The 26,619-nt window shown below is 36.9% G+C and overlaps 1 protein-coding gene across 4 annotated transcripts in view; it reads right to left on the bottom strand.

Moving 5' to 3' along the window:
- Positions 1-21,973, bottom strand: part of SLTM (SAFB like transcription modulator) — a 43,530-nt gene extending 21,557 nt beyond the window's left edge. For 2 of the 4 annotated variants that reach the window (XM_043471830.1, XM_043471831.1), the window contains exons 1-5: positions 21,697-21,973; positions 20,638-20,725; positions 9,644-9,708; positions 6,821-7,018; positions 5,860-5,907 (exon numbers count right to left, since the gene is read on the bottom strand). In XM_043471830.1, coding sequence (XP_043327765.1) covers positions 5,860-5,907; positions 6,821-7,018; positions 9,644-9,708; positions 20,638-20,725; positions 21,697-21,858 — 561 coding nt within the window. In that variant the 5' untranslated portion in view covers positions 21,859-21,973. The remainder of the gene's footprint in view (positions 1-5,859; positions 5,908-6,820; positions 7,019-9,643; positions 9,709-20,637; positions 20,726-21,696) is intronic. The other 2 variants (XM_043471832.1, XM_043471833.1) reach the window with 2 other exon arrangements.
- Positions 21,974-26,619: the final 4,646 nt, after the last annotated feature.

Here is a 26,619-nt window from a genome sequence, read left to right as displayed (position 1 = left end):
TTAAAAGAAGAACAAAAGAACTTAAAAGAATGCAACTTGCTTCTTCATCTACTTGTAATTCAACAGTACACCACTTCCAAGTTATTCTTTTAGAGATTCAGTATCGATAAGGTTCAAGGAAAAAAGAAATAGTCAAAAGTATTTGCTATTTTAAAAAACAAAATTTTTTAAAATACTGTGATGTAAAAAACAAAATCTTTCTGCTGTACTTTCTGCCAAGTAGAAATGTTATTTCTAGCTGCTAAAACCATCAGTAAGGTTTGCCTTACTTTTGCTGGTTTTTAAGTATCTATCCTAATCACTTAACAGGTCTTCTGAAGGGTTTCATAACTTTAGTTTCTAAACGAATGGTAACACTAGCCTTATTACATACACTTAAATGCCCCAAGGAAAAGAATCTGAGCCAATTTCTAGAAAACAAACTGATTACAATGGGGGTGGAGAGCAAAAACAACTAGGGTTAGTAGAAAAGATGAGCCACACACCCGTGCATATTTGCATTATATTTCTATGTGCAGTAAACATAGAACTACTAAGGTTCAATCATTTCTTGCAATAAAAAAACAAACCAAGAAATACAAAAAAGATACTGGGAAAATTTCCCTGAATATGCACAGACATGATACGTGCCTTATTTCAAAATAATTTTCCTCCACTGAAAACATATTTTTTCAGAATGAGGGATATGGTAAATAAGTAACCACAATGAAAAAGCATCCTTTTAATTAACTACATTTTTAGTTTATCTTGAAAAAACATAATATTTCACATATGAAAATGAAGCAAATGCTTTATAATGTTCATGTTGTTTATCTCTGTAATGGGATCTACAACCCTTAAATGCCAAAAATCATACAGGGGGGTATAGCTCAGAGGTGAGCATTTGACTGCAAAAATCATACAGAAAGCTTCTCTATTTTTATTTCATTCTAGGAGCAGCAATGACTAATGATAAAGACAAACCTAGGACTTACTTTTCAGTTAACAAAGTTTACTTTCTACCCATTCTAGTACCTTTCCCAAAGGTTAATCTTGTGATTTATACACAAGTGCTAAGTAAGAAAACATCTTCTGGAAGGCCTCCTCTCCCTTGACTTGTACATAAACGCTGTATTCAGTCTGACTAATTTACAATAAACCATCAAAATAACCCTAAACCACCAATTGCCTATTACCTACCTGGAAATATGCTAAAGACCATGGGAAATAAGAAATACTGGCACATAATAAGTACTTAATAAATATTTGTTGAATGAGTTTACTGAATAAATGTACTGTGAGACACTGTTGTTTTTAAGTGGAGGGACTTAACTAACTGCTCATTTTATATAGGCAGAGGGTTTAACTGCAGCACTGTGTAAGTACAATGGAATTCAGAAAACATTTACTAGTGTGGAGTTACTTGTGAAAAGAATACAGACTAGGCACCAAGATATGTAGGTATTTATTCTATCTTTACCACTGAAACAGTTTTACTCTGTGATATTGTGATCTTCCTGGGTCAAGAAGATCCCCTGGAGAAGGAAACGGCAACCCACTCCAGCAGTCTCGTCTGGGAAATCCCATGGACAGAGGAGCCTGGAGAGCTACAGACCATGAGGTCGCAAAGAATCAGACACTGAGCGACTAAACAACAACACTGTCATCTACCTAGGTGAACTTTACCTATAAATTAGAGATAACATATGACCTAAATAGGATATACAGGATTATATAAGACAGTGGGTGTAAAAAGTTCTCTGTAAACAGTAAAACACTATGTAAGGGAAAGCTTTATGGAAGAGACAGAGATAAATCTGGCTTTGAGAGTTATACAGACTTCATATGACAAAAAAGGGAAGGCACTTCAAGTTGATGAAACTTTGGGGCAAGGGCAAATAGAAAAAATAATACACAATGCACTCATAGAAGATTGACAAGATTGAAACTAGAGGAAATTTTTAAGAATAAAGCATTACCAAATATAAACATTCTGGAGAAAATTTTCCAAACAATTCTAAATAACTGATATCTCCAAACTAGTAAAACAATACCACAAGTAATCACTAATTACACATGTACTATGTGACGGATATAAGATTGCTCTTCACATCAACCTCACAGGTAAGACTTACAATGTTCATTTTATAGACACAGAAATGGACTAAGAGAACACACTCAAAGTCGCAATATTTTAAGTAACTAACAGAGTAGAATGCGAACCAAATTCTACCTGGTATGACAAACTGCCCAGAGGCTAACACCTAAAAGCTAAAGCTCTAAGCTTCAAGTCAAAGCCTGAAGACTGGCTTTAAATAAACAGATACCTATATAAATGCACTTGCCTATTTACTTATATTTTTAAAGACAAGGAATAAAACAATTAATCCTGAATTTTAAAAAATTCACCAATAAGGGGATGGGTAAAGGGGGCTTTTTTGAATGTATCCTTTCTTAGATTTGACTTTGGAATCATGTAAATATTTTTAAAAATTATAAAACTAAAATAATTTTGAAATAATTATAGATTCACAAGAAGTTACAGATTAAAATTTTTAAAAAACTATACTTAAATATTGAACCTATATATATATTAGTTTGTGATCATATAGAAAGCTAATCTAAAACACACTGATTTGTTCATTCCTAGAGGGTATATCCTTATAAGAGAGATGACCTGAGTGGAAAAAAACTTATCTGCAGAAATCACACTGCTGATGGTGCTGGTATTATCATCCTAGGACTATTGTACATATACTGTGAGATAAATGAAATAATTAACTTAGCAGTATACCTTATGAACTCAAAATCTATTTTTCTTAAAAGTAAAAAACCAACAAAAACAAATAAACAAAAAACACATTCTCTAACACTGTACATTGAAAAGGCCTAGAAAATATGAACAACCCAGAGGCAATGAACACCATTGAACCCTACCATCAAGATTAGTGTCTCAAAATACCATTTACCACTAAATGGAAGAAGTGGCTAATTACAGGTCTGGAGTAGGAAATAGAAAACTGAACCAGACAGCAAGGAAATAAAGACTACTTGGATCACATTGAAAGGATTAAAGAAAAAAAAAGAAAGGATTAAAGAGACAACCTGAAGAGATTCTCACTGGCTATAGATAGGACAATCTGAGTATTAATAAGGATAATAACTACAATGGATTGAAATACACTAAAAATATTTAAATCCATGAGTTCAAAATGAAACAAAGGGACAAAAAGAAAAGTCACTATCAGAGATGCTCATGAACCAACTCATTATTTTGAAAATTGGTAAATAAAGGAAAAATAATCAAACATATATCCTGGCTTTTCTTTGTAAATGATACCACAAGGTAACCAAATAATAGATGAGAAGTTTTTTCCCAAGGAACATTCCAGCCAACAAATAAAGAAAATAAAAGAATACCACCACTTTGATTAATTAAATCAGTGTAATATAGATCATCAATGACTGGTACCATCACCAAAAAGATACAGTCAGACATTATGTGTATCCAAATAGAATACAACACTACCTATGAATTAGTTGTATCTCTTGTGGGGATGGGGATAGGGGTGTCGGAATCAGATAGCAAGCCTCAGGATCCTATAAACAACAACTTAAAGGAAATACACTAAACAGAGGAACATGCTGACTAAATTCACAGGAACATAATCAGCAAAATACAGATGCTGGAAGCTCTATGAATGACAGGGGGTGTCAAACTATGCGAGATGCTCTTTCTGTAGCTATTTTTATTGAAACCGCCATGTCCATTCATTTACCTAATGCTTGTAGCTGCTTTCACACTCAGTGGCAGAGCTGAATAGTTGTAACAGACCATCAGGCCCACACAGCTAACATATTTTCTACCTAGCCTTTAATGAAAAACTTTGCCACCTCTTGCTCTATACGATAAACAACTACATTTCTTTAACAAATAAAGTTGAGGGGGGAGATGAACAGAAAACCTGTAGATTGAAAGAGGCCTAAAAGACATTTCAATCAATCACAGTATCTCGATCTTATTTGCATCAAACAAATAAACAGATTCAAATAAAGCTTTCTTAAAAAAAAAACAACTTAGGAAAACTGAGTATTTGAAGATATTTTTAAAAATCATATATTAGGAATAATAATGTAAAAAATAAAAGAGTTCTCTTTCAGAGATCTACACTGAATGTTTTAAGGCAAAATATGTCTGGAATTTGTTTCAAAATAGTGCAGAAAAGGAAAAGTGAATGGAGGTTATAGATGAAACAATACTGCCCTGAACTGCGAGCAGCAGAAGCTTGTAACGAGTTATACTCTGTGCAGTACTCCTTAACATGCACAGCAAGACAACACATCCATTAGTCATGCTTAGAAGCATCAAAATCATAATGGAATGGAGATACATTCATATATATTTCTACATATTCCACCATACATCATTAAGGAAGAGGAAAAAAGGTCATTTTACTTCTCTGAAGATGTAACCTCCCTGATACAATAAGCAAAACCTGCCCTTTGATAAGAAGTAAATAAGGGTTCTTTCACTCTCATGATGGAATAGGAGAGTAAGGCCAAATCTAGCCCATAAAAATTTGCAAAAATTAAAAAAAGGCACTCATTCCTTAAGATACTTGTTAGATTTTTATAATATATACATAATCTATTATGAGAATGGGGACACTCAGATGTAACCCTTCACACACTCCAACTTGTGCAATGGAAGGAGAGGCCCTTGATGAAAATTAAAAAACTTTTTTTTGCCAATGAATATGAAGAGTTCAACTCTACCTTTTTGCAAATTAGTAATATCTAGAAAAGGTACTCCTCCAATTTGGGAGTTAATCTTCCTCATCTATTTTTTATCATTCAAAAATGAACATACCTGAGGATAGTATGGGGGGAAGTCTACTGACTTTCACAGTCCTAACATTTCCTTCCTGAATATTCCAAACTACCAAAAACATTTCCCCCAGAAATGCAATTTCTCCCATTACAATGAACACAGAGAACCAATATACAGCCTCACCAGCATTCCAAACAAAGAGAGCTGGGGTAAAGAAGGAGTGACCAGAAGTAATCAGCTAAGCAGGCTATGAATATACAGCGCATTATATACCCTTGCAGCAATACAGTGAGGAAACAGCACACCTGATCACTGTTTTTCCTAAATCTAGTAAACAGAGAGAATGGGAACCCCATCTCTATTTGAAAGTATACTATTTAAAGAGGGTACATGAACAAGGTATTCTTGAGTACACAAATGGGAAAAAGACAAAGGCTAATTTTTAATACAGAAATTGAGCTATAAATGTCTGTTTATAGCATCTGTACATCATGCTTTAAAATCTACACTATGCATATCACAGAGACCAAAAACAAAATCTAATACACAATAGAAATCATTTTCTACACATACACACGTACACACCCACATGTATACACATATCCCAAGTAAATTACTTAAACAGAGATTTTTATAATTTTTATACTATATTTATCATGGGGTATTAAATTAACAAAATTTTAAAGCTTTAATAGGATATTAGTACTTTTAAATGATTTATTTCATACCAAAGTGACCAAAAAAAAAAAAATCAAGGAGGGTGAAGGCTTCCCCAAAAACTGATAACTAGACTTATGTTTTAGAAAAAGGATAGACCGGTTTTATTTTTATTTTGAAAATGGTAGGAACCTTATTGTAATAACTTCCAATTATCTGCACAGCAAGAGAAATTTCAGCTACCAATTTAAAGTATTTTGTATATACCATGTAACTCAGTATTATATTTAAGGCAATTTTATGAATTAAATAATTATGAAGTCAAATTAGATTCCTTTTCCAAGCCCTTCCACCCAACAATATCAAATTCATAGGACTAAATGTAAACTTACTTGGGCTGTTAGAAAGGTATCATCTTCACCTTCTTGAGCTTCAATTTCCTAAGTAAAAGGGTATACAATAGCTTTGCTTTACAAAATATCTGGGTAACATGAGAACGCTTTTATGCTACACCCGATTATCACTTGCCTCATGTTCTGTGCAATGTCTATAGATACCATGGCTTAGCCAATGCTTAATAACTCAGACTATATTTTTATGCCAACATAAAAGCTTAGTCACATTGATAAAAGAATTAGAGACAAAAAAAAGAATTAGAAACAAGTCCTTCATGAGCCCTTCATTTATTAAGCTAGGTAGAACACAGTGTTCTAATTAAGCATGAATACTGACCCCCTCATCCACTGATTTTCTTAAGATGTACTAACATACTTCAAAGCAGGACAAATGGTCTCTTTCATTCAAAGAAAAGATTTAAAAATTATATCTTCAAAGCTTTTAAGTTAACCTTTCATAAGTAATTTCCCCACCTTTGATAATAACCAAATAAATGCAAATTAATCTTTTACATCTAAAGTAGGAAAAAAAAAAACTATCTGGTAATGTTGGCAAGGTCAGTGTTAAATTGGTACACTCTTTCATAGTGGGATAGTAAACAACTTAAAACTTAAATATCCCAAATTAAAAGAGTAGCTATTAGACACCCAGGAAACAGTCTAGTAAATTATGATGTAATGTACAAAGTTTGAAGTCATTATATGTTACGTGAAAATATATGGACTAAATAGCAATTTATAGCATGATAACTACTAGGTAAAAACATATACATATGTGGAAAATAATAAGCAAAAATTGAAAGGTTATCTTAGATTGCAGGATTCTGAGTGATTTATAAGTAACTTTAAAAGTATATTTTTTTAAAGTTCTGACTTCCCCATTGAACTAGAAAAATACTTTTTTATTATTTAGTACTTAGTTTAACTGTGTCACGTCTTAAAAAAACTGGCTAAAGACCTGACTTTCGATGTCCTCTTTTTCTATATCTTCTACTGCTTCTGCCTCTATTAATTCATGAGCAGTCTTGTTCTCTTCTGCAGAAAGTAACTCCTTGGAATGCACATTTTCTTCTTCATTTTCACCAAATTCTTCAGAGTCCTTCAGTTCATCATTTCCATCTTGTTCATGTGCCTCTTGATTCTCCAATTCACAGTCCTTTTAATGGTAAGAAAATTTGATACAATTCGAGGCAAAGTACTGGGGGCTATCCACCAAACCCTTTTGGTAATTTACATCTCTAAATGTTTTCACTTCTATCATATTTTGACATCACCCCCAAAGTCAAAGTTCAGTCATTTTATATATTACATACTAACTGTGCCTTTAAAAATAGAGGGGGGTCTAATACCAAGGTCATTAAACTATGCATCTGAGTTCCCAAATCACTTACATTGAAATACATATACACTAACTGGATTGCTCTCAAGTTCCAGTTATAATATTTACCAAGTCACATCCTATGAGCTTTCCTATAAGACATGGCTTCAAAGAAATGACTTCTTTTCTCTACACGCCACAGTTTGGTTTACCTGCAAAGACTGTGGACATCTTACATATGATAATATAAATTTTATTTCTACTGTATAATAAGGAATCCCAACTGTTACACCAATGCCTGTTCTTACAAATATGCAAATAACTAATCTAATGTATTAGTTTTGAAATCAACCACCATGCCACAAAGCCAATTAAGCAAGGGAACTTAGATTGGGATTCTCTCTGTGAAGGAAAGAATATCTGTTTGCCCCTCAAAGTTTATGGATATAAGGTTACCTCAGTAGAAATAAAGAAAAGCAGCAATCAGCCTAGTTCCCTCTCTCATTAACTGCAAAGGGTTGAAAGCAATGGACATTCTTCCTCCTTTCCTACTCTCATGGTAAATCCAACAGATTTTAAGGTTTCTGGGTTAAAAGGGGAAAAGTGTAGGGGTATAACTATTAATTATTCATAGATGAACTGCAATGAGGGACTAGAAATTTCTGGAAAGGTAGGCACAGAGAAGAAACATGGTTGTTTGGAATGTGCAGTGCTTGGGGAGCAGGTCATCTCTGGGACAGCAGATTTAACCAACTTATCTACCTATGAGCGGGGGAACACTGGGAAGTGAAAATGGAGTAAGTGGTTGGTTATATGATGGTAGAATAACTGGTGCAAAACAAAAAAACAAAACAAGGGAAGTCACTGAGGGAACGTCATCTACTTTGAAGTGACAATTTTGACTATTCTCCTCACTTACAAGTAGAAGTAATTTCTATAGTATTCACATATCTAAGCAATAGGTGATATTTACCCACCATTACTGTATAAATTCAAAAATTACCAACTCTGAGAAACAAGGCAAGTATATTCACTTTGTTTCTATCATATTTACCACACATGAGGATACCTCCAAAGGGAAAAAGAAATATAAAAAAGTAATGATACATTTAAATAGAATTTTGTAAAAGTTATTTTGTTCTTTTAGACATTATGACCAGGTTCATTTAATAATTAAACAAAGGCATCCTTTGTGGTACATATAAGACAGCAATATTACATCTCCTCGTAACATTTTAAATGACTTAAACATTTTTGTGCACTGAAGAGCTGAAAGGAAGTTAGAAATTTGAAAACTAAAAGGGTTTTTACTAAGTCACAATGTTTTTCCAGCTTATGGGTAGTTTTGGCTTAATCATACACTCACTAGTGAAGACAGCTAGAGAAAATGAGAGCAAAGGAACAAACCTAACGGAAGATATACCAGAAGGATAACAGAATACAAAGACTGAACAGTCCTTAAAGGCTCAAAAAAAGTCAGTTATAGGCATGCAATCACCCATTTTAATGGATCCCTGAGCACATATTTCTTGAGTTACCTGACTTCAGGGCTAACTCCTCAACCAAATATCTCTTTCTTTCTGTGCCTGCCGTCAAAGTGCAAGATACAAAGAGTGAGGTACATGGTACCTGTGTAGCCTGCGTGTGTGGGGAGGGTAGAGAGTTAGATGGTAGGAAATGGGTGAGTGAAGGGACATGAGCTGACTTCATGGTGGACCACACAGACATCCGAGATGTTATGGCAATATGACCTAATTGTACAGAAATTGTACAGAAAACAGAATACATGCGGTGTAGACATATGTAATTTAAAAGGAACTATGCTCATTAAATAATTCCTGCAAATGCCACACTACTTAAGACCTAATGATCAGTCAATAGGAGATCACATTTCATTAAAATGAAAACAATGACAATAAAAACTATGATTAAAAGTAACAGTATATAGAACTGCCACAACCTCAATTAAAATTACATACTCTGTTCTCCTAGTTGGACATTCTTAAAATAAAATATATTCCTTTTTAGCCAATGAAGACCTGGCTTATTTATCTTTAATGGGCAAAACACATTTCTTAATCTGATCTTTACCAAGTAGCAGTACATCAGCAACTTTCTCCATTTTAAAGACTACATTAATCTGATTTCTGTATATTATTAATATATACAAAAGCTAAACGTGATGGGCAGTACCCTGTCCAGGAACTAAGGTATCAATTGTCCTGTACCTGTTCCTCTGGCCCCTATGTCTCCCCAAACAAACATTCTTTGCTTTGTCTCATTTAACTAATTATTTATTATATTTCTCAACTATGAGAATTAGTAAGACTGACAATATTATACATCTCTATACCTATTTACCAACATATTTCAGTGTCTATTGTTAAAGCAAAATGCATGAATTCATCATGCAAAATACTAGGCTCAAAACAGACATCTTAACCTGTGTAATTAACACTTTACCTTGACAAAAGCATCATCTTCCACAGAAGCATCTCCACTCAACTCATCTGCTTCCTGTTTTTTACCTGCGAAAGAAGGAAAATGGGCTAACAACCAATATTTTATTACTTTAAGAGCAAAAAACATTCAGACAAGTTTACCCCGAGGTATCACTCTCCACTCCCAAATCATCTGACAAAGCAAATGCCAACTGCTTATAAACCACCTGGCCATAGCTGTCCCAAACCAAAAAAAAAGCTTTATGAACAATGTCATGCTGTTTCGTTTCACTAAAATAAACTGTGCAAATAATTAATCTACATATTAACCCATCATCTTCACTGACTTGACATATGAGATCCATTTTTCTTTACACCAGTCAAATTCTCTATCTTCAATTCTCCCAGAAGTAGCATCACCTTTCAACGGTACTCTACTAACTGTATACATAACCAGACACCTGATAGCCAAACTCAAGACTCATATCCCTCATAAAGCCTTCCTAAGTTCTTCTTGTCAACAAGCTTTCTCTAAAATAAAATTCTCACACTTGACACCTCACAATCCATGATCAGCTGATGATACACTGCCTTGTTCTGTCGGGTACCTCTTGCTCACCATTTAAAGAAATACCTTAAGTACAGTGACTGCTTTTATGCTGATTTTGTGTTTCTCTAAAGGCCTAAATATTAAGTCGTGCTTTAACATGAAGACTGATTTAACTGATTTAAGGCAAGTAGAAATTACTTCAGACCAAAAACTGTTAACAGCTTCCAGACAGACTACAGGCCTCCCTGACCCAACCCTCAACTTCAAAACTTTGAAAATTGGTGGTTGGAATTTTTTAAATGTTTTACACACACACACACATACACACAGTTTTCCACAGATCCAAGGCTAAAAGTGCCTCTCACACACACACACAAATTTTCCACAGATCCAAGGCTAAAAGTGCCTCACACACACATACACACACACACAAATTTCCCACAGATCCAAGGCTAAAAGTTTGTGTTTTCAAGCAAGTCCATAAATATCTACTTAGATAACCCATAATCTATCAGAAATGCTGTCGTAAAAGAATCACAGCTGTTAAAATTTTACTATTAAGTTTTAAAAAATTTATTTATTTTCAGATGTTAATGGATGTTTTCTCCTGAGGCCAACTAATCAACCCTTCCTTGGCCTAAAACAGGAACTGCCACATACCTATCTCAAACTTCCATGACCCCAGAGGAGAGAGTTTGGCTGTGAGGTAACTGTGAAAAAAAAGTTAGGTTAACTCCCTTTCCCATGTCTCTTTACCAGCTCCTATCTTCCATCTAATCCCAATTGGAAATCCTTTCCACGAATGAGAGATAAAAAGGGAACAAGATACAGGTTCTTCCAGGTATGTGAAAAGATGAAGAGTAAAGAGTTTTCTTTTATCCACTGAGGTAAAATCCCTGAGGGCTTGTGTGAAACAAAAGAGAAACAAAATGTAGAACTTAGTGGCATTTGTATTTTAGAGAAAACACAAATTAGAAGTTACTACAAGGGCAATGAGGGAGATGTTCCTTCCTTAAAAAATAAAACAGTATCAGGTGAGAAACAGCTTACTAAACTGTTCTATCACAGATCATAGAAAAAGCAAGAGAGTTCCAGAAAAACATCTACTTCTGCTTCACTGACTATGCTAAAGCCTTTGACTATGTGCATCACAACAAACTGTGGAAAATTCTTAAAGAGATGGGAATATCAGACCACCTTACCTGCCTCCCGAGAAACCTGTATGCAGGTCAAGAAGCAACAGTTAGCAACATGGAACAACAGACTGGTTCCAAACTGGGAAAGGAGTATGTCAAGGCTGTATACTGTCACCCTGGTTATTTAACTTACATGCAGAGTACATCAAGCAAAATGCTGGGCTGGATGAAACACAAGCTGGAATCAAGATTGCAGAGAGAAACATCAATAACCTCAGATATGCAGATGATACCACCCTTATGGCAGAAAGCGAAGAAGAACTAAAGAGCCTCTTGATGCAAGTGAAAGAGGAGAGTGAAAAAGTTGGCTTAAAACTCAACATTCAGAAAACTAAGATCATGGCATCTGGTCCCATCACTTCATGGCAAATAGATGGGGAAACAGTGGAAACAGTGACAGACTTCATTTTCCTGAGCTCCAAAGTCACTGCAGACAGTGACTGCAGTCATGAAATTAAAAGATGCTTGCTTCTTGGGAAGCAATGACCAAAGCTATGACCAACCTAGACAGCATATTAAAAAGCAGAGACATTACTTTGCCGACAAAGGTCTGTATAGTCAAAGCTATGGTTTTTCCAGTAGTCATGTATGGATGTGAGAGTTGGACCTTAAAGATGGCTGAGTGTCAAAGAATTGATGCTTTTGAACTGTGAAGCTGGAAAAGACTCTTGAGAGTCCCTTGGACTGCAAGGAGATCAAACCAGTCAATCTTAAAAGAAATCAGTCCTGAATATTCATTGGAAGGAGTGGTGCTGAAGCTCAAACTCCAGTACTTGGCCACCTGACTTGAAGAGCCATCTCATTAGCAAAGACGCTGATGTTGGGAAAGATTGAAGGCAGGAGGAGAAGGGGATGGCAGAAGATGAGATGCCTGGATGGCATCACCAATTTGATGGACACGAGTTTGAGAAACTCTGGGAGTCTGTGACGGACGGGGAAGTCTGGTATGCTGCAGTCCATGGAGTTGCAAAGAGTTGGACACGACTGAGGACTGAACTGAACTGAACTGATGCTAGGAAAGATTGAAGGCAGGAGGAGAAGAGGACGACAAAGGACGAGATGGTTGGATGGCATCACCGACTCAATGCACATGAGTTTGAGCAAGCTCCAGGAGATGGACAAAAAGCCTGGCGTGCTGCAGCCCATAGGGTTGCAAAGAGTTGGAAACAAATGAGTGGCTGAACAACAACCACCACACTATAAAAACCTTAAAGCTTTTAGAAGAAATAAGCTTTTTAAAGCTACAAGATTCCACCACCCACCCCCAACACCCACACCACCAAATAACCTATGGAGCAGAGCTTTTGAGTGATAGTCCTTCAGATCATTTGCAAATACTATTTACTCTTTATAAATATAAAATGCATTATAATTTGCAAAGCACTTTTAAAAAGTTTAGGTGATTTTTCTCTAGCACCCCACAGTACATAGGGCAAGTAATCACAACTTTACAAAAGAGAAAATGAACCAAGGTTACACAGACTGCCCAAAGCTAGTAAATGGCATTGTCAGACTTAGAAGCCAAGGCTTCTCATTTCCAGGAGTAAAATTCTTTTCACTTCATCTTACTATGACCTACTTAAAAGACATTATTTTAGTAAGAAGTGGTTAACTCAATTTATAGATACCATCTTTGAAATGGAAGCCCTCAGCATAATGACAAGCTATATATACTATACACACTCCACGGCGAGTTTCACTTGCCTTAATTTACTTAAAGGAAAACCAAATTACACTACATCAACAAAAACAACAGATGCAGTCACTACTGCTGCTTAAGTAGCTTCCACAGTGTAGGCACTAGGATACATGCTTCATATATATTAATGCATGTATTTTATCCTCTTAACTAGCCCCATTCTACAACATACTGAAAAGTTAATCAGATTACAAAGTTAGTAAGGGCAGTGCTTCAGTTTAAACCCAGGTCTACTCCCACTCCTCAAAAACGACAAAAGCATCAGCTACAATGTGCCAGCAGTTAAAAATGCCATCTCTTTTAGCATGAATAGAGGCTCCACAGGCCACATCTGTAAAAGTTTAAAATAAGAGAGTCACAGAGATTATGTAACTTGTCCCATGACAAACAGGCAGCAAGCAGCTGGGATACAGAGAAAGGTCCAAATCGCTTCCTTTATTGTTTTTAACAATTGTATCACATGAAAGCACTGGACACAATGTGTCATCAGCTTATAAAAATAAAAACTAAAAGGACAAGATTTTTCAAACATACATTAATGAAACTAGTAACAACCTGACAGGCATATAATAAACTGACATTTTATGCACTAATTTTTGACTGCTCTCATAATCTGTAACTGTATTTATTTACACATGCTCAATTAGAAACTATATTGTAATTTAAAGTATCATTCCTCCCCCATACAAAGATAATTCACCTCTCAGACAGCTATGATGTTCATCATCCAGCCTAGAACCTAGTACAGTGCTGTGTAATGAGCATTACATAGATCTTGAATGATAATGGTGTAGTTTCTAAGCTGGACGCTAGCAGTAAACAAAGTTCAGACTTTTATTTAGCCCTCACTGTGACATGCCAATCAAATCAGCATCATGTACAACCCCATACTGTCAGTAAGGACTGTAAACTTGGAGTTGAAAGATATTACAAAGAACATCTAGAGATTCCTAACTTTTATGATGTCACAGATAAGAAATAACTTAAAAATCAAATCCTACTTAATTCAACAAGCACCACCAGCTTAGGCACATTTTTGTACAGTTGGCAACCATATATACTTCATCTCCCATGTAAGCCTGTGCTATGACATGTCCTATAACAAAATAATAAATGAATCTTTTGTCCTTCAAGAAATCTGGCATGTACCTTAGAAATACGAACTGGTCCAAAGGAAAGCAGCACCACCAGGATGAGGAAACTAACTGAAAGTACAATGTAGACAGAAGCCTAACTAATGCTTTGAGGAACAAAACTAAAAAATAAATTGAGCATAAAGATAGTCTGAACAGCAAAATAAAAAATGGAAGCAAAATTACTTATCACATCTCAAACTATCATAGTAGTAACATACATCTTGAAATTACATAAAATACACTGCAATGTTCTTTGCACAATCATAGAGTCAAAAGTAAAAATACACCAAAGGAAGATGATGCTAAAACACCTCCTTATTTATGCATCATAAGTTTGTGTAGGTCCACAAACCCTTAAAGAAACCACTGGGGCCAGACATGTTTTAGAACTGTCCAGTTTTAAGAATACAATAGTGTATATACCAATTGTTAATTTAAACTTCCCAATGGCTTCTGGAACAGTCTCTCAATTAATCATGGAAATAAGATTATAAATAGCTTCACTTTTGCCAAACTTAAGAAAAAACTTTATTTTCAGAACACTTGTGTTTCAGAATTAAGAATATAGATTTCAAGATGAAAATTTGGTTTTCTCCTTCAAAGGCAAACTGATTCTTAAAAGGGTTGGTAATTTTCCTCTTCAAGTTCAGAAATACCTCCAAAAACAAAACAAAAAATCTACTTAGTAAGTAGAGTTTAAAGTAATTTGCCAAAAAACTTTGTGGCTGAGTAACTTTTCCACTAAACATTTACGGAAGTTATGAAATGCAGAAAAGGTTCAGTCATAAAATTTGTTAGAGAAGAGGGAATAAGACTCAGAGACCAGGCCAAACAGAACAATGTTAATGTTTCCAGCAACAACCTCTCCCCAACTGTACAAAATCTTAAAATAAGCATGTACCATTGTCTTGTGTTACCTGTTTGCATATGCGTTTTAGCCTCTCTTCTATTAAAGAAATCAGATTTCTGACTTACACCTTGTCTTAAACATAGAAGTCATCCTATAGGTCATTTTATTATTTTTTTTTAAATCTACCACAAAGATAATTCATATTTATATAATAAAGTAAATCTGAAAAATATCAAACATATATTTTAAAAATCTCTTAACTTTATCATCTAAAGACAACCAAACTGAACATCCACACACACCTGTGAACATTTGCACAAGATTTTCAAAGGCAGCAAAAATGCAACTGAGTTCTTAATGGATTACTTTTCTATGCTATCAATTAAAAGAAAGTAGTACTGCTTAACTCTCAGCATTTTTGTGCAAGTCAAGTAAAGCAATATGAAAGTTTTCTGAAAACTGTATAGAGAATTAATCACATATATATTCAAATAGAGAACTAATTGTGTAAGGTATAGAGAACGAACCAACAGGCAGAAAGGGATGAATGAAAATGATGCTAAGTTTCAAGCTACAGGCTAGAGCACCCAGTGGTTCTTAACTCTAGCTGCTTGAGAATCACCTGGGGAACTTTTAGAAAACACTGATTCCTGGGCCCCCACAAAGAGTAAACAAAACCAACTTTCTGGGGGGCAGGAGCCTGGTATCTGTATTTTTTAAAACTTAAATGACTCTAGTCATTTAAGTGTAGGTCAGATTGAGTGTAACCAAAGAAGTTGGAATAAGAAGAATATGAGGAAGGTTAATGTTTTCAAATTCTCCATAGAGAAAATTTAAATTCTGCCTACCTTCCACAAAACACCTAGAGTAGGAATAAACTTGTATTAGTTCTCAAAAAGGTAAAAAATAAAAACAAACAAAAAAATCCTTAAACCTCTTACAAGTACATGCACATGTACATATACAGCTTAGATCAATAAAATGTAACTTCTGATAAAGTTGGAGTGGTGGAATTATGGGCAATTTTCACTTTTTTGTACTTTTCTGGATTATCTAGTTTTTAAAATGAAAACATTTCACTTTTATGATCTGGAAAACAATTCTGTAAAGCCACAATACAAACTATTCCAGGATACCAGAACTAGAGGCTAACTGGGACTGTGGAGTTTATGGTGTGAATGGTGAACTCCTGGAATTGCACCACATTGAGGCCCTTTTACTGTAACATGTGAGATCTTAGAGCTGATTAAATAAATCAGTAGATTTCAGCCTTAAACCTTAAGCCACTATTCAACCTCTTCATTAAAGTCATTTCTGATGCCACCAACTGGTAATAATGATTGCTTTTTCCTCTAATTCCTAGACAATTCACACTTCATTTTACATGACTTCATGAAAGAGAAAGTCAGAATCTTCTGACCTTGATTCAAAATGCCTGGATGGTGACTGACATGGAGAAAGACATTTTCTTTAAGTACTAGAAAATTTCACCCATCTCTCCACCAAGATTCTTGACACACACCATATCTGACACAACAAAATAAAAGTAAAAAAGTACTTTGGTAATAAACATAATCCATCATATACAACTGCATAAGTCAAATGCTGGTTTTAAGAACAGAGGTAAAACTGCCTGATTTTGTGAAATGAAAGTGACATACACAAGTTTTGAGGTCAGACAATATTCTAGCAAAAGTTATAAGGCTTTCCAACACAGCAACAACTTGGTGAGGGAGAAAAGAAAAGGCAGGTGCCCATGATTCGTGTTCTAGAAGTAAGTGTATTTCACATATCAGTGTTTAAGGAGAAGCCACTACTGCTGTTGAGAAAGGCACCTTAAAAAGAAAAATCATATGGAAGATAGAAAAGACTATTAATCTCTGATGCAGTGCTTCCTACAAAGAAATATGCAGTTAAAGTCAGCATCAAAAGAAATATTTTTCAAAGCAGTTGTTAAGAAAGTCATCATATGACCCTTGGTATTCATTCAACAAACATTTTCTGAGCACCTCTTATGTGCAAAGCAAGCTGCTAAGCATTACAGAGACTAATGTAAATAAAAGACTATGTCCTTATATCCTCACAGAGCTTCTAGCCCAGTAGGTACCCAAAAAAGATCTGACACTTTTGGCCTCAGAATGCTTCTCAATGCCACAGTTCTGATTAAAATTTCCTTAACATCCAAACATACTACAGTTAAAAAAAAAAAGTTACAGTTTACTAGGATACTATATTAAATCCATTTTATGTGGTTGATTACTATATTCTTATTTGGCATACAAATTTTAGAAAGCTTAACAGAGTAAACACATAATTAATTATACTGATTGTCTACACTGAGTATGGTACTTTCTACACATAATCAGGCATTATGTCTGGATAAACCTGTAACCCAAAAATATACTTGTTTCTATAGTAGGAACAAATCAGATTTTTAAAAACCTAAAGTATTGTGAGTTTCAGTTCAGTTAAGTACTGACTACAGACACTTCTGAATACTGCACTGATTAACGACTTTAAGTAACTTTTGCCAAAGTTTAGGTGACTCTAAAGGTTGAAAATCCAAAAGAATGATATGCCATTTACAAGTGAACCAAAAGAAAGTTTACATCTATAATCTCTAAAAGAGGCTAATGAGGAGTTAGTTCTACCTGTTTAACCGCTTTCTAACACACACCCAAATAATGACCATAAATCTCACTGGTGAAGCTTTCTTCTACATAGCAAAGAGAATGAGAAAAGGTTCAGAAGTGAGAACCAATCTAAGCTACAAATTTCACCATACCAACTACAAGCAGATAGATTTTTACAAATATGTCAGTCATAAATATTTGGACTCACTATAACATTATCAACATTTGTTTTAAGTTTGTGAGTTTATGCTTCTAATAACAGCATTTTAAAAATATCCCACAAAATACTAAAGAATGCAGATTCCTTTTCCTTTAATCTGTCAAAACAGTCATTTTAACACAAAAAAATTTTCTTAAGAAACAGGGACTCTGCACTTGTAAGAGAACAAGCTTAATATTTCACCTAAGAAATGTTAAGACCCATGAAGCTTCTCTCGCCTTATCATTCAACACCATTTAACTTTTACTTGCTACATTAAGCCACATCATCATAAGAATTATTTATTTTCTCTAACAAGCTATTAAATGTTTTATCTTGCTCTTGTCTACTTGACTGCCTCTAAGTAAACCCTTTCTTTATTCTTTTCCTATTTTAGTATGCTCAGCTGAAGAAATCTATACTAACTGAGGAACTATGAGCTTTCTTGTTCCTTTCTTATGTATCTATTTTAGCTCAACAGAAAGAATTTTTCTTCTGGCTCCTGGTTACATATAATTATTAAATTTCAGAATTAAGAGACACTTACAGATAGTCTAGTAAATTTTCCACTTTTATAAAAAAGAAGTAGACCCACTGAAAGAATAGTAGTATGATCAAGATAAAATTATTTTCAAGACAGATACTAAGTGAAATAAGATGTGGCAAAAAGAACCTTATTTTAGAATAATATTTCATTTTAAAAATCTGTTAATTACTGATATATTTAAAGTTTCCCTATTCAAATTTGATGCCTAAAAGTTATTTCTAAACTTGAAATTTAAAAATCTTATTTATAAGCATCTTAGCTGTAAATTAATTCAAACCAAGTTCTTAGTTGGGGGTTTACATTATATTCTTTGTAATTCATAGGATTTTGAGAACAATGATAAATGGAACTCAAGGAGACAAGAGCTATTTATCACACATGTCCCAGAATGAGTCTGATGAAGTACTCAGTTGTAGTCTGCTACAGACAAATAATTAATATTGCAACTCCTTACTAAATACCACAAGATACCTTAACATCAGGATTATGGAGAAATTAAATTTCAAGTATCCTTATAATCTATACAAGAGGGAAAAATTAACATACTTAATTTAGACACATACACATATATACATATGTACATATGTATACTGAAAAACTTCTTAAAATGGTATATTGCTGAATTTATTTCTAACGGTAAGATGAAGTTCTTAATGACTGAAAAAGAAAGGGATACACACAGAAATTAAAAGTAGGTGAAAATAAATGAGATTTACTTTACATGCTAAGTCATTAATCAACTTGAGTAACTTGGGACCATAGTGAACATATAACATCTATCAAACTACCACAATGTGCTAAATAAGTTACATGAATTAAAATCATTATAAGAAATCACTATAACAAACAGGGTTAATACCTGATGTACTTATTCCTGAATTTTCTTATGCTTCCTCATTTTGAAATTGCCTCTGGGTTTGTCAGCAGAGGCTTCTCAACATGGTTCTCTAACCACTGGGAAATGTATCTCTCAAAGTGATACAATGAGCAAGAATTAATTGACAGCCACATATCTTCAAGGTAACTTTGTAACTCCTGTAAACTCCATTTCCACCAGTCATTCCCATCCTATCCTGGAAATGCTTCTTAGCCCTTTTTAATTTCCTTTGGCACAAACAGAAGACTCTTGCAAAGGTAGGAAAACTCACATAGAAAGATACCATCAAGATGTCCCTGGTCCTGATACTCATACAGATTGCTTAAGCTCAAACGTGACTATTCCCTTCTTTTCAAAGTTATTCCATTCAACCATTTTACTGTAGTTGCAATCAATCTGGTCTACAGCAGAGAGTAGCAAATCGGTCACTTCAAGCAGTAAAGAGTGTTAGGTTTTTAAAATGCTGTAGCTGCATGGAAATTGTAGGTAGGTACCGGGATTCAGATACCCACACGATGCCCACCCTCTTACAGTCCTTATGGGACAAAGGGGAGAAATCCATAGTTACTCCAATAAGGATTTCACCAACTAGAAACTTTTAAACATATCTAAGCCCCACTTACAGTGTTAAAATGTTAATTTAAAACCACCTTTACCTATTCACTAAATCACCATATCCCAGAAATATGAATATATATATGGCCTAGTTTAAAAGTTAGAAAATTGAAATCTTTAATATATCCCTGTAAGTTAAAACTTGTTTTTAAAGCTAATTAGTCATGGATTTGGATTCTTTTTCCCCTGCCTTGTTAGTATGACTGGTGAGGTCTTTTTGAGTTTTACTGAAAATTAGAATGTATAATGGCCTAAATGCAAATTAAGTTCACCAAGACAAACAAAATAGTAAACACAAAGGTTATAAAATTTTAATATACTAGAGAAAACAGCAAGGAGCCAAGGTGAAAGATTTGGTAGGAATTCCATCAATACTCTGCCAATTGTGGGGCAAGGTAGATATGTTTTAAACCATCATTTTATTCTTCAGGTCTTCACACTATGAAAGAAGAAACATTATGAAACTTGACTTTGCAATTTATTCGGAAGCAATAAAGAACTGGTCTCACTTTCAGGACAACTTCAGCCAAATCTTAAGGGCTACTAGTCACCCAAAGCCTGGCAACAGTACTTTTCTTCCTTGACCCAACAAGGCAGAGTGCCAGAGGGAAATAGCAAAGAGTAGCACTATATAAACAGGGCAAGTGGCATAAGAGCAGAGGCAAGTTATATAACCAAAATATATTTTAAAATATGTTTATAACTCGTAACAACCTTTGCCTTTGGTTGGTTTCTTGTTTGGAGTATCAGTTGAAACAGTTAATTCAATATTATCGGGATCGCCTCCTTCCTCTTCAATAGCCTACATTAGAAAGAGAAGTTAATATGCTACACAGTCTATCTAAACTTATTTTATAAAAACGAAATGAAAAAAAAAAAAAAGCAAACCTCAAGCCTCAAGACATTAGGATTGCCAGTCATTTCATAAACCAACTTCACAAAGAGCAATTAAACTACACAAGTGAGAGAAACTTTCAGGAGGAAATATCATTAGGTAGAAAAATCACATGGAGCTTTACACTTTACCTAGTCGAGAAAATTAGCTATCACATATTATCATACTGAACAAAACTCTAAATATTCTCAATTGCAGAAAAGTTGCTAGCTACGAAAGTAAAGAGCTAAAAGAAGCTTCCCTAATGTCTATTATGCAAACTTAGCTCTCCTCTACTATAATTCCAACGCTCACTCAAACCAGAAAGATAATCAGGGAAGAAAAAGCAAATCATTGTGCTAATGCAAAAACTGAAAACCCAGCGGACAAACCTTTCTCTTACCCACCCATCAAATCCCACTACCAATTCCCCGCTAGTATGGGGAGAAAACGGTTGGGCACAATTAAACGGTAACTTTGCAGAAGTCACCAAAGTAACCAGTCCCTACGAGGCCAAGAAATGCACGCGCTCACCATCGCTACAGACTGGGGACCGAGCGCCTCCCGGGTCTCCACGATCGCCCTTGGGAAGCCGCGCCGGCCGGCCGCAGCCCTCGGCAGCCTGGCGGGGACGTCCCGGGGGAGGCAGGGGCGCGCTCGGCTACGGCGGCCAGTCCCGGGCGGCTCGCGGGCCCCTGGCAGGCCCGGCCCGGCGCGCGGGGGCGGGGGTGCTGCGGGAGGGTCCTCACTCTCCCCGCGCGCACGCGGGCGACGCCCGGGACCTCCCCACCGCACCGCACCGTGGGCCCCTGAGGCTGAGAACGGCCAGGGGCTGCGGCGGTAGTGGGGGCTGCGAGGCGCGGCCTAAGCTCGCCTTCCCGGACCTCTCCGGGCCTCACCTGCTTGAGTCGGGAAACGAGCACGGTCTTTACTCCAGTGATATCCAGGTTCCGCCGTTTCAGCTCGGACTTGAGATCGATGACCCGCAGATCGGTGATCTTTTTACCTTCTGCCTGACCTGAGGCGGCCGAGGCTGCCACAGCACCGGTAGCGGCAGCCATTTTAGAAGAGCGGCGCGCTGCCAAGGCAGCGAGTGAGCTGCAGGGCGGCGGCAGCGGCTCCAACTTCGACCCAGGCCTCGCCGGCCGCCGGCGCCGCGCAGCGCTGCGCACAATGAGCCGCAGGCCCCGCCCCCTGTTCGCCACCCCGGCGCAACCTGCAGCCGCCACCAGCACCCGGATGACAGGCGCGCGTGCGCACTAGCGGGGTGGGTAGGGGAAGGCGCGCCGCGCGAGCCGCGGAGCGAATCGCGGCCACCTGGGCGGTGCGACCCCTTGCTAGGACTGGGAGATCCGGCGCGTTCAACCGCACCAACGTCTGCCGTGCCGCCGTTCCTCTGCCGCTTCGTTACACATTTTCTGGCAACGTCTCGAGTCTTGAGCAATAGCAGTGCGCCAGGCACCCTCGTCATAGATAGTTCGCGCGTTACTCAACCCGAACCAAGGGGCGTGTGCTTGCCCTAAACCTTTTCCAGGGAAATACTTTACCGGTTCTGCTGAATAATCGGAAAAAAATGCGACCACCGTGCGCAAAAGAACTAGGTTCCCAGAGTTCCGTTCAAAGGCAGGAGAGAAACTAGGGCGGTTAATATAAAGAATATATAGGGCTGGCCTGTGTGACAAGTCCCACTAGACGTCTCATGGGAAAACGCCTTTTTTTCCCAGGGAGGTTTAGTTTATTCTAGGGCTGCCTCCCTCACTGAAAACACAAAACAAAACCGGACACCTTCCCATCTGCATTGGCCTTAGTTTGTTGTCATCCCCAGAGGTCCTGACGGCTCAACACAAAATTGATTACTGAAAAAGGAATTTGGTTTGTAAGTACCTGTTACCATTCTCGTATACCGTGTTCACTGTTTTCTCCCCGTCATAATTTGGGCTTCCAGGAACAATGACCATCTTCTTATGTGGGACTACGCTGTACAAGTAACTTTAGCCAATATGATTAATCATCAAATCAAAAGCATTTATGGATTAAAACTATAAACTCCATAAACAGAATATGACGCTTAATTCTTAATTCTTGGCATTTCCTAGTTTTAAAAATTCAAATTGATGAAGTCTGGGTCGCTTTAGATTGCCTTTTCTCATTAGCTAATTAGAGCAAAAAGAGAAAGACTGGACGTTATACAATAACACCTGTCAGGTAAGTATTTATGGTTTATATGACTTGCAGTAACCCCTTAATCTTTCTGAACCCTGTCAGGAAAATCTCTGTAAGGCTTAGAGATTAAGTGGTTTGTCCATTTTCGCATAGCTGGTATGTGGCCGAACTGGTGCTGAAATCCGGTCTCCTGATTTAAAAATCCACCTCTGTCTCTATTACAAGTTGATTCACGGTCATAGAATATTAGTATTCAAAGGATCTTTAGGAATCTTTTGGCTCAATCCTCTCTCTTTCTCTCTTTTTAATAGATGAAGTTTTTTGGAGTTTAACCTAAGGACCAACAATTAATTACTGACGAAATTGGCTCTAAACCTCAGTTCTCATGCCAGTGTCTTTTCCACTCACCACACTGCTCTCACCTTCTGTGGACACTTGTAAAGGGGGGTTATATTTGTGGTGGTTCAGTCACTCAGTTGTGTTCCACTCTGGGACCCCATGCGCTATAGCACACCCAGGCTTCGCTGTCCTCCTCTGTCTCCTGGAGTTTGCTCGAGCTCATGTGAGTTGATGACGCCGTCCAACCATCTCATTCTCTGTCACCCTCTTCTCCTCATGTCCTCAGTCTTTCCCAGCATCAAGGTCTTTTCCAATAAGTCTGCTCTTGGCATCAGGTGGCCAAAGTATTGGAGCTTCAGCTTCAGCATCCATCCTTCCAATTACTATTCCAGGTTGATTTCCTTTAGGATTGAGTGGATTGATCTCCTAGCAGTCCAAGGGGCTCTCAAGAGTCTTCTCCAACACCACAGTTCAAAAGCATAAATTCTTTGGTGCTCAGCTTTCTTTATAGTCTGTCACATCCATACATGACTACTGGAAAAACCATAGCTTTGACTAGACAGACTTTTGTCTGCAAAGTGATATTTATGGTTTTTAATACACTCTCTAGGCTATTTTTAACCCAAAGATCATGTTATCTGTTGAATAAATGAGTTTTTGTCTTTTAAAAAATCTGATAGTGGAGTTATCTTAAAATGGAGACCTGTACTTTCTGATCTGAATCACTGGAGGACACATCACCTGCCAAATTGTCAAGAATGTTTAACTTCATCATGAGAAAACAATCAGACAATCTAGCAGTAGAACATTGCACAAAATAACTGTTCTGAATTCTTAAACAAAGCAGTGCAGTTGTCTGTTGGTATCAGTGGGGGACTGGCTCCAGGAACTCCTCAGATACTCAAATCTGCAGATGCTCAAATCCTTTATATAAAATGGTGTCATGTTGGGCTTAGTCACGTCTGACTCTTTGTGACCCCATGGACTGTAGCCTGCCAGGGTCCTCTGTCCATGGGGATTTTCCAGGCAAGAATACTGGAGTGGGTTGCCATTCACTTCTCCAGAGGATCTTCCCAACCCAGGGATCAAACCCAGGTCTCCCACACTGCAGGCAGAGTCTTTACTGTCTGAGCCACAAGGGAAGCCCAAGCATACTGGAGTGGGTAGCCTATCCCTTCACCGGAGGATCTTCCCAACCCAGGAATTGAACCCATGTCGCCTGCATTTGAAGCGGATTCTTTACCATTTGAGCTGTATTTGCATATTTGCGCTTTCTAGGTGACTCAGTGGTAAAGAATCTGCCTGCCAATACAGGCAGGAGGAGACACAGGAGACATCAGTTCGATCCCTGGGTAGGGAAAATCCCCTCAAGCAGGGAATGGCTATCCACCCCAGTATTCTTGCCTGGGAAATCCCATGGAAAGAGGAGCCTGGTAGGCTACAGTCTCTGGGGCCACAAAGAGTCAAACTCAACACACACATATTTGCATATAACCTGTGCACATCCTCCGGCATATCTTACATCATCTCTAGATTACTTATAATATCTACTACAATGCAAGTGATGTATACATAATTTTAATTACAATGTGAATGCTATATAAAGAGTTATCAGTACATGTAAAATTCAGGTTTTGCTTTTTGGAAATTTCTGGAATTTGGAGGGGAATATTTTTGACCAGCAGTGGTTGAATCCATGGCTATGGAGGTCCTGACTGTATCATGAAAGTAAAAATAGTAGGGCACTTCTTGAATAAAGATGGTTAAAGAAATATGGTAACTAAATTTTGTCTATCACTGTTGTTTGGATCCTGGATCAAAGACTGAAAAAGCTACTAAATGCACAACTGGGAAATTTGGTTTTGTGTTATTGTATCAATGTTAAATATCTGGAGTGTTATATCATGGTTATTTTTTAGAATGTCCAAGGTCCAAAAAAAAAAAAAAAAAAGAATGTCCAAGTTCTTAGGAGATACTTGCTAAAGTTCTTAGAAGTGTAGTTCTGTCTGCAATTTATTTTCAAATGGAAAAGAGGGGGGAGTACAGTGTGAGAAAAAGAGAGAACATACAAATAAGCTACAATAACTGTGGCAAGATGTTAATAATTGGGGAGATGAATGTGACAAAATTAGGCAAAATTAACAATTAGGAAATCTAGATGCAGGGCATAAGGTTGTTCACTGTATACTGCTTATATTTTTTTTATAAGTTTGAAGTAATTCAAATTAAGTTGGGGGAAACCCATGTTGTTGTTATTCAGTTGCTAAGTCACGTCCAATTCTTTGTGACTCCGTGGACTGCATGCAGCACACCAGGCTTCCTTGTCCTTCACTATCTCCAGGAGTTTGCTCAGATTCATGTCCCATTGATTTGGTGATGCTAACTAACCATCTCATCCTCTGTTGCCCCCTTCTCCTCCTTGCCTCACTCTTTCCCAGCATCAGGGTCCTTTTCAATTAGTTCACTCTTCACATCAGGTGGCCACAGTCTTGGAGCTTCAGCTTCAGCATCACTCCTTCCAGTGATTATTCAGGGTTGATTTCCTTTAGGATTGACTGGTTTGATCTCTTTGCTGTCCAAGGGACTCTCAAGAGTCTTCTCCAGGACCACAATTCGAAAGCATCCATTCTTTGGCACTCAGCCCTTTAAGGCATAATCTTTTATTGATTATGCCTTTTTTAAGACATAATCTATTGTGAAAACACATGCAAAATTGCAAATGTAGCTAGGGGGATGAAAGAGAAATATACAGTGTTCTGAGAGCCAATAATAGAATGATCCTTATATTATGAAAGAGAAACCTGAGATTCAAATATGTTAATAAGGGACTTCTCTGTTGGTCCAATGGTTAAAACTCCAGCTTCCAATGCAGCAAGCCTGGGTTTGTTCCCTGGTCAGGGAACTAATATCCCACGTGCTGCGCAGTCGAAAAAAATGTTTTAATTAAAAGAAAGATGTCAATAAGTAGTCTAAAACATAGAGTTAGTAAATAGAAAATCTAGGATGATCCCAAACCTATTGCAATTTTTTCTGTAACATCTTGTTTTCCATCCAAGTTTATTTGCATTCCCTGAAAAGAGTTTTTTTTCCTTCCTCCTAATGCTTAGCCCCAATTTATACTATTCACTCTTTTTTATTTTTGAGACATCTTACTCTCTGTTTACCATCTTCCTGCCCAAAGTCAATTGTTCCTTACTCCTACTTTCAGGTAGGCCTTAGTGGTGGTGGTTTAGTTGCTAAGTCATGCCCAAGTCTTCTTGACACCATGGACTATCATCTACCAGGCTCCTCTTGGGATGTCCCAGGCCAAGAATACTGGA

The sequence above is a fragment of the Cervus canadensis genome, chromosome 6 (assembly GCF_019320065.1).
Source record: "Cervus canadensis isolate Bull #8, Minnesota chromosome 6, ASM1932006v1, whole genome shotgun sequence".
NCBI classification, from domain to species: Eukaryota; Metazoa; Chordata; class Mammalia; order Artiodactyla; family Cervidae; genus Cervus; species Cervus canadensis.
This window is presented reverse-complemented; position numbering and strand designations above follow the sequence as displayed.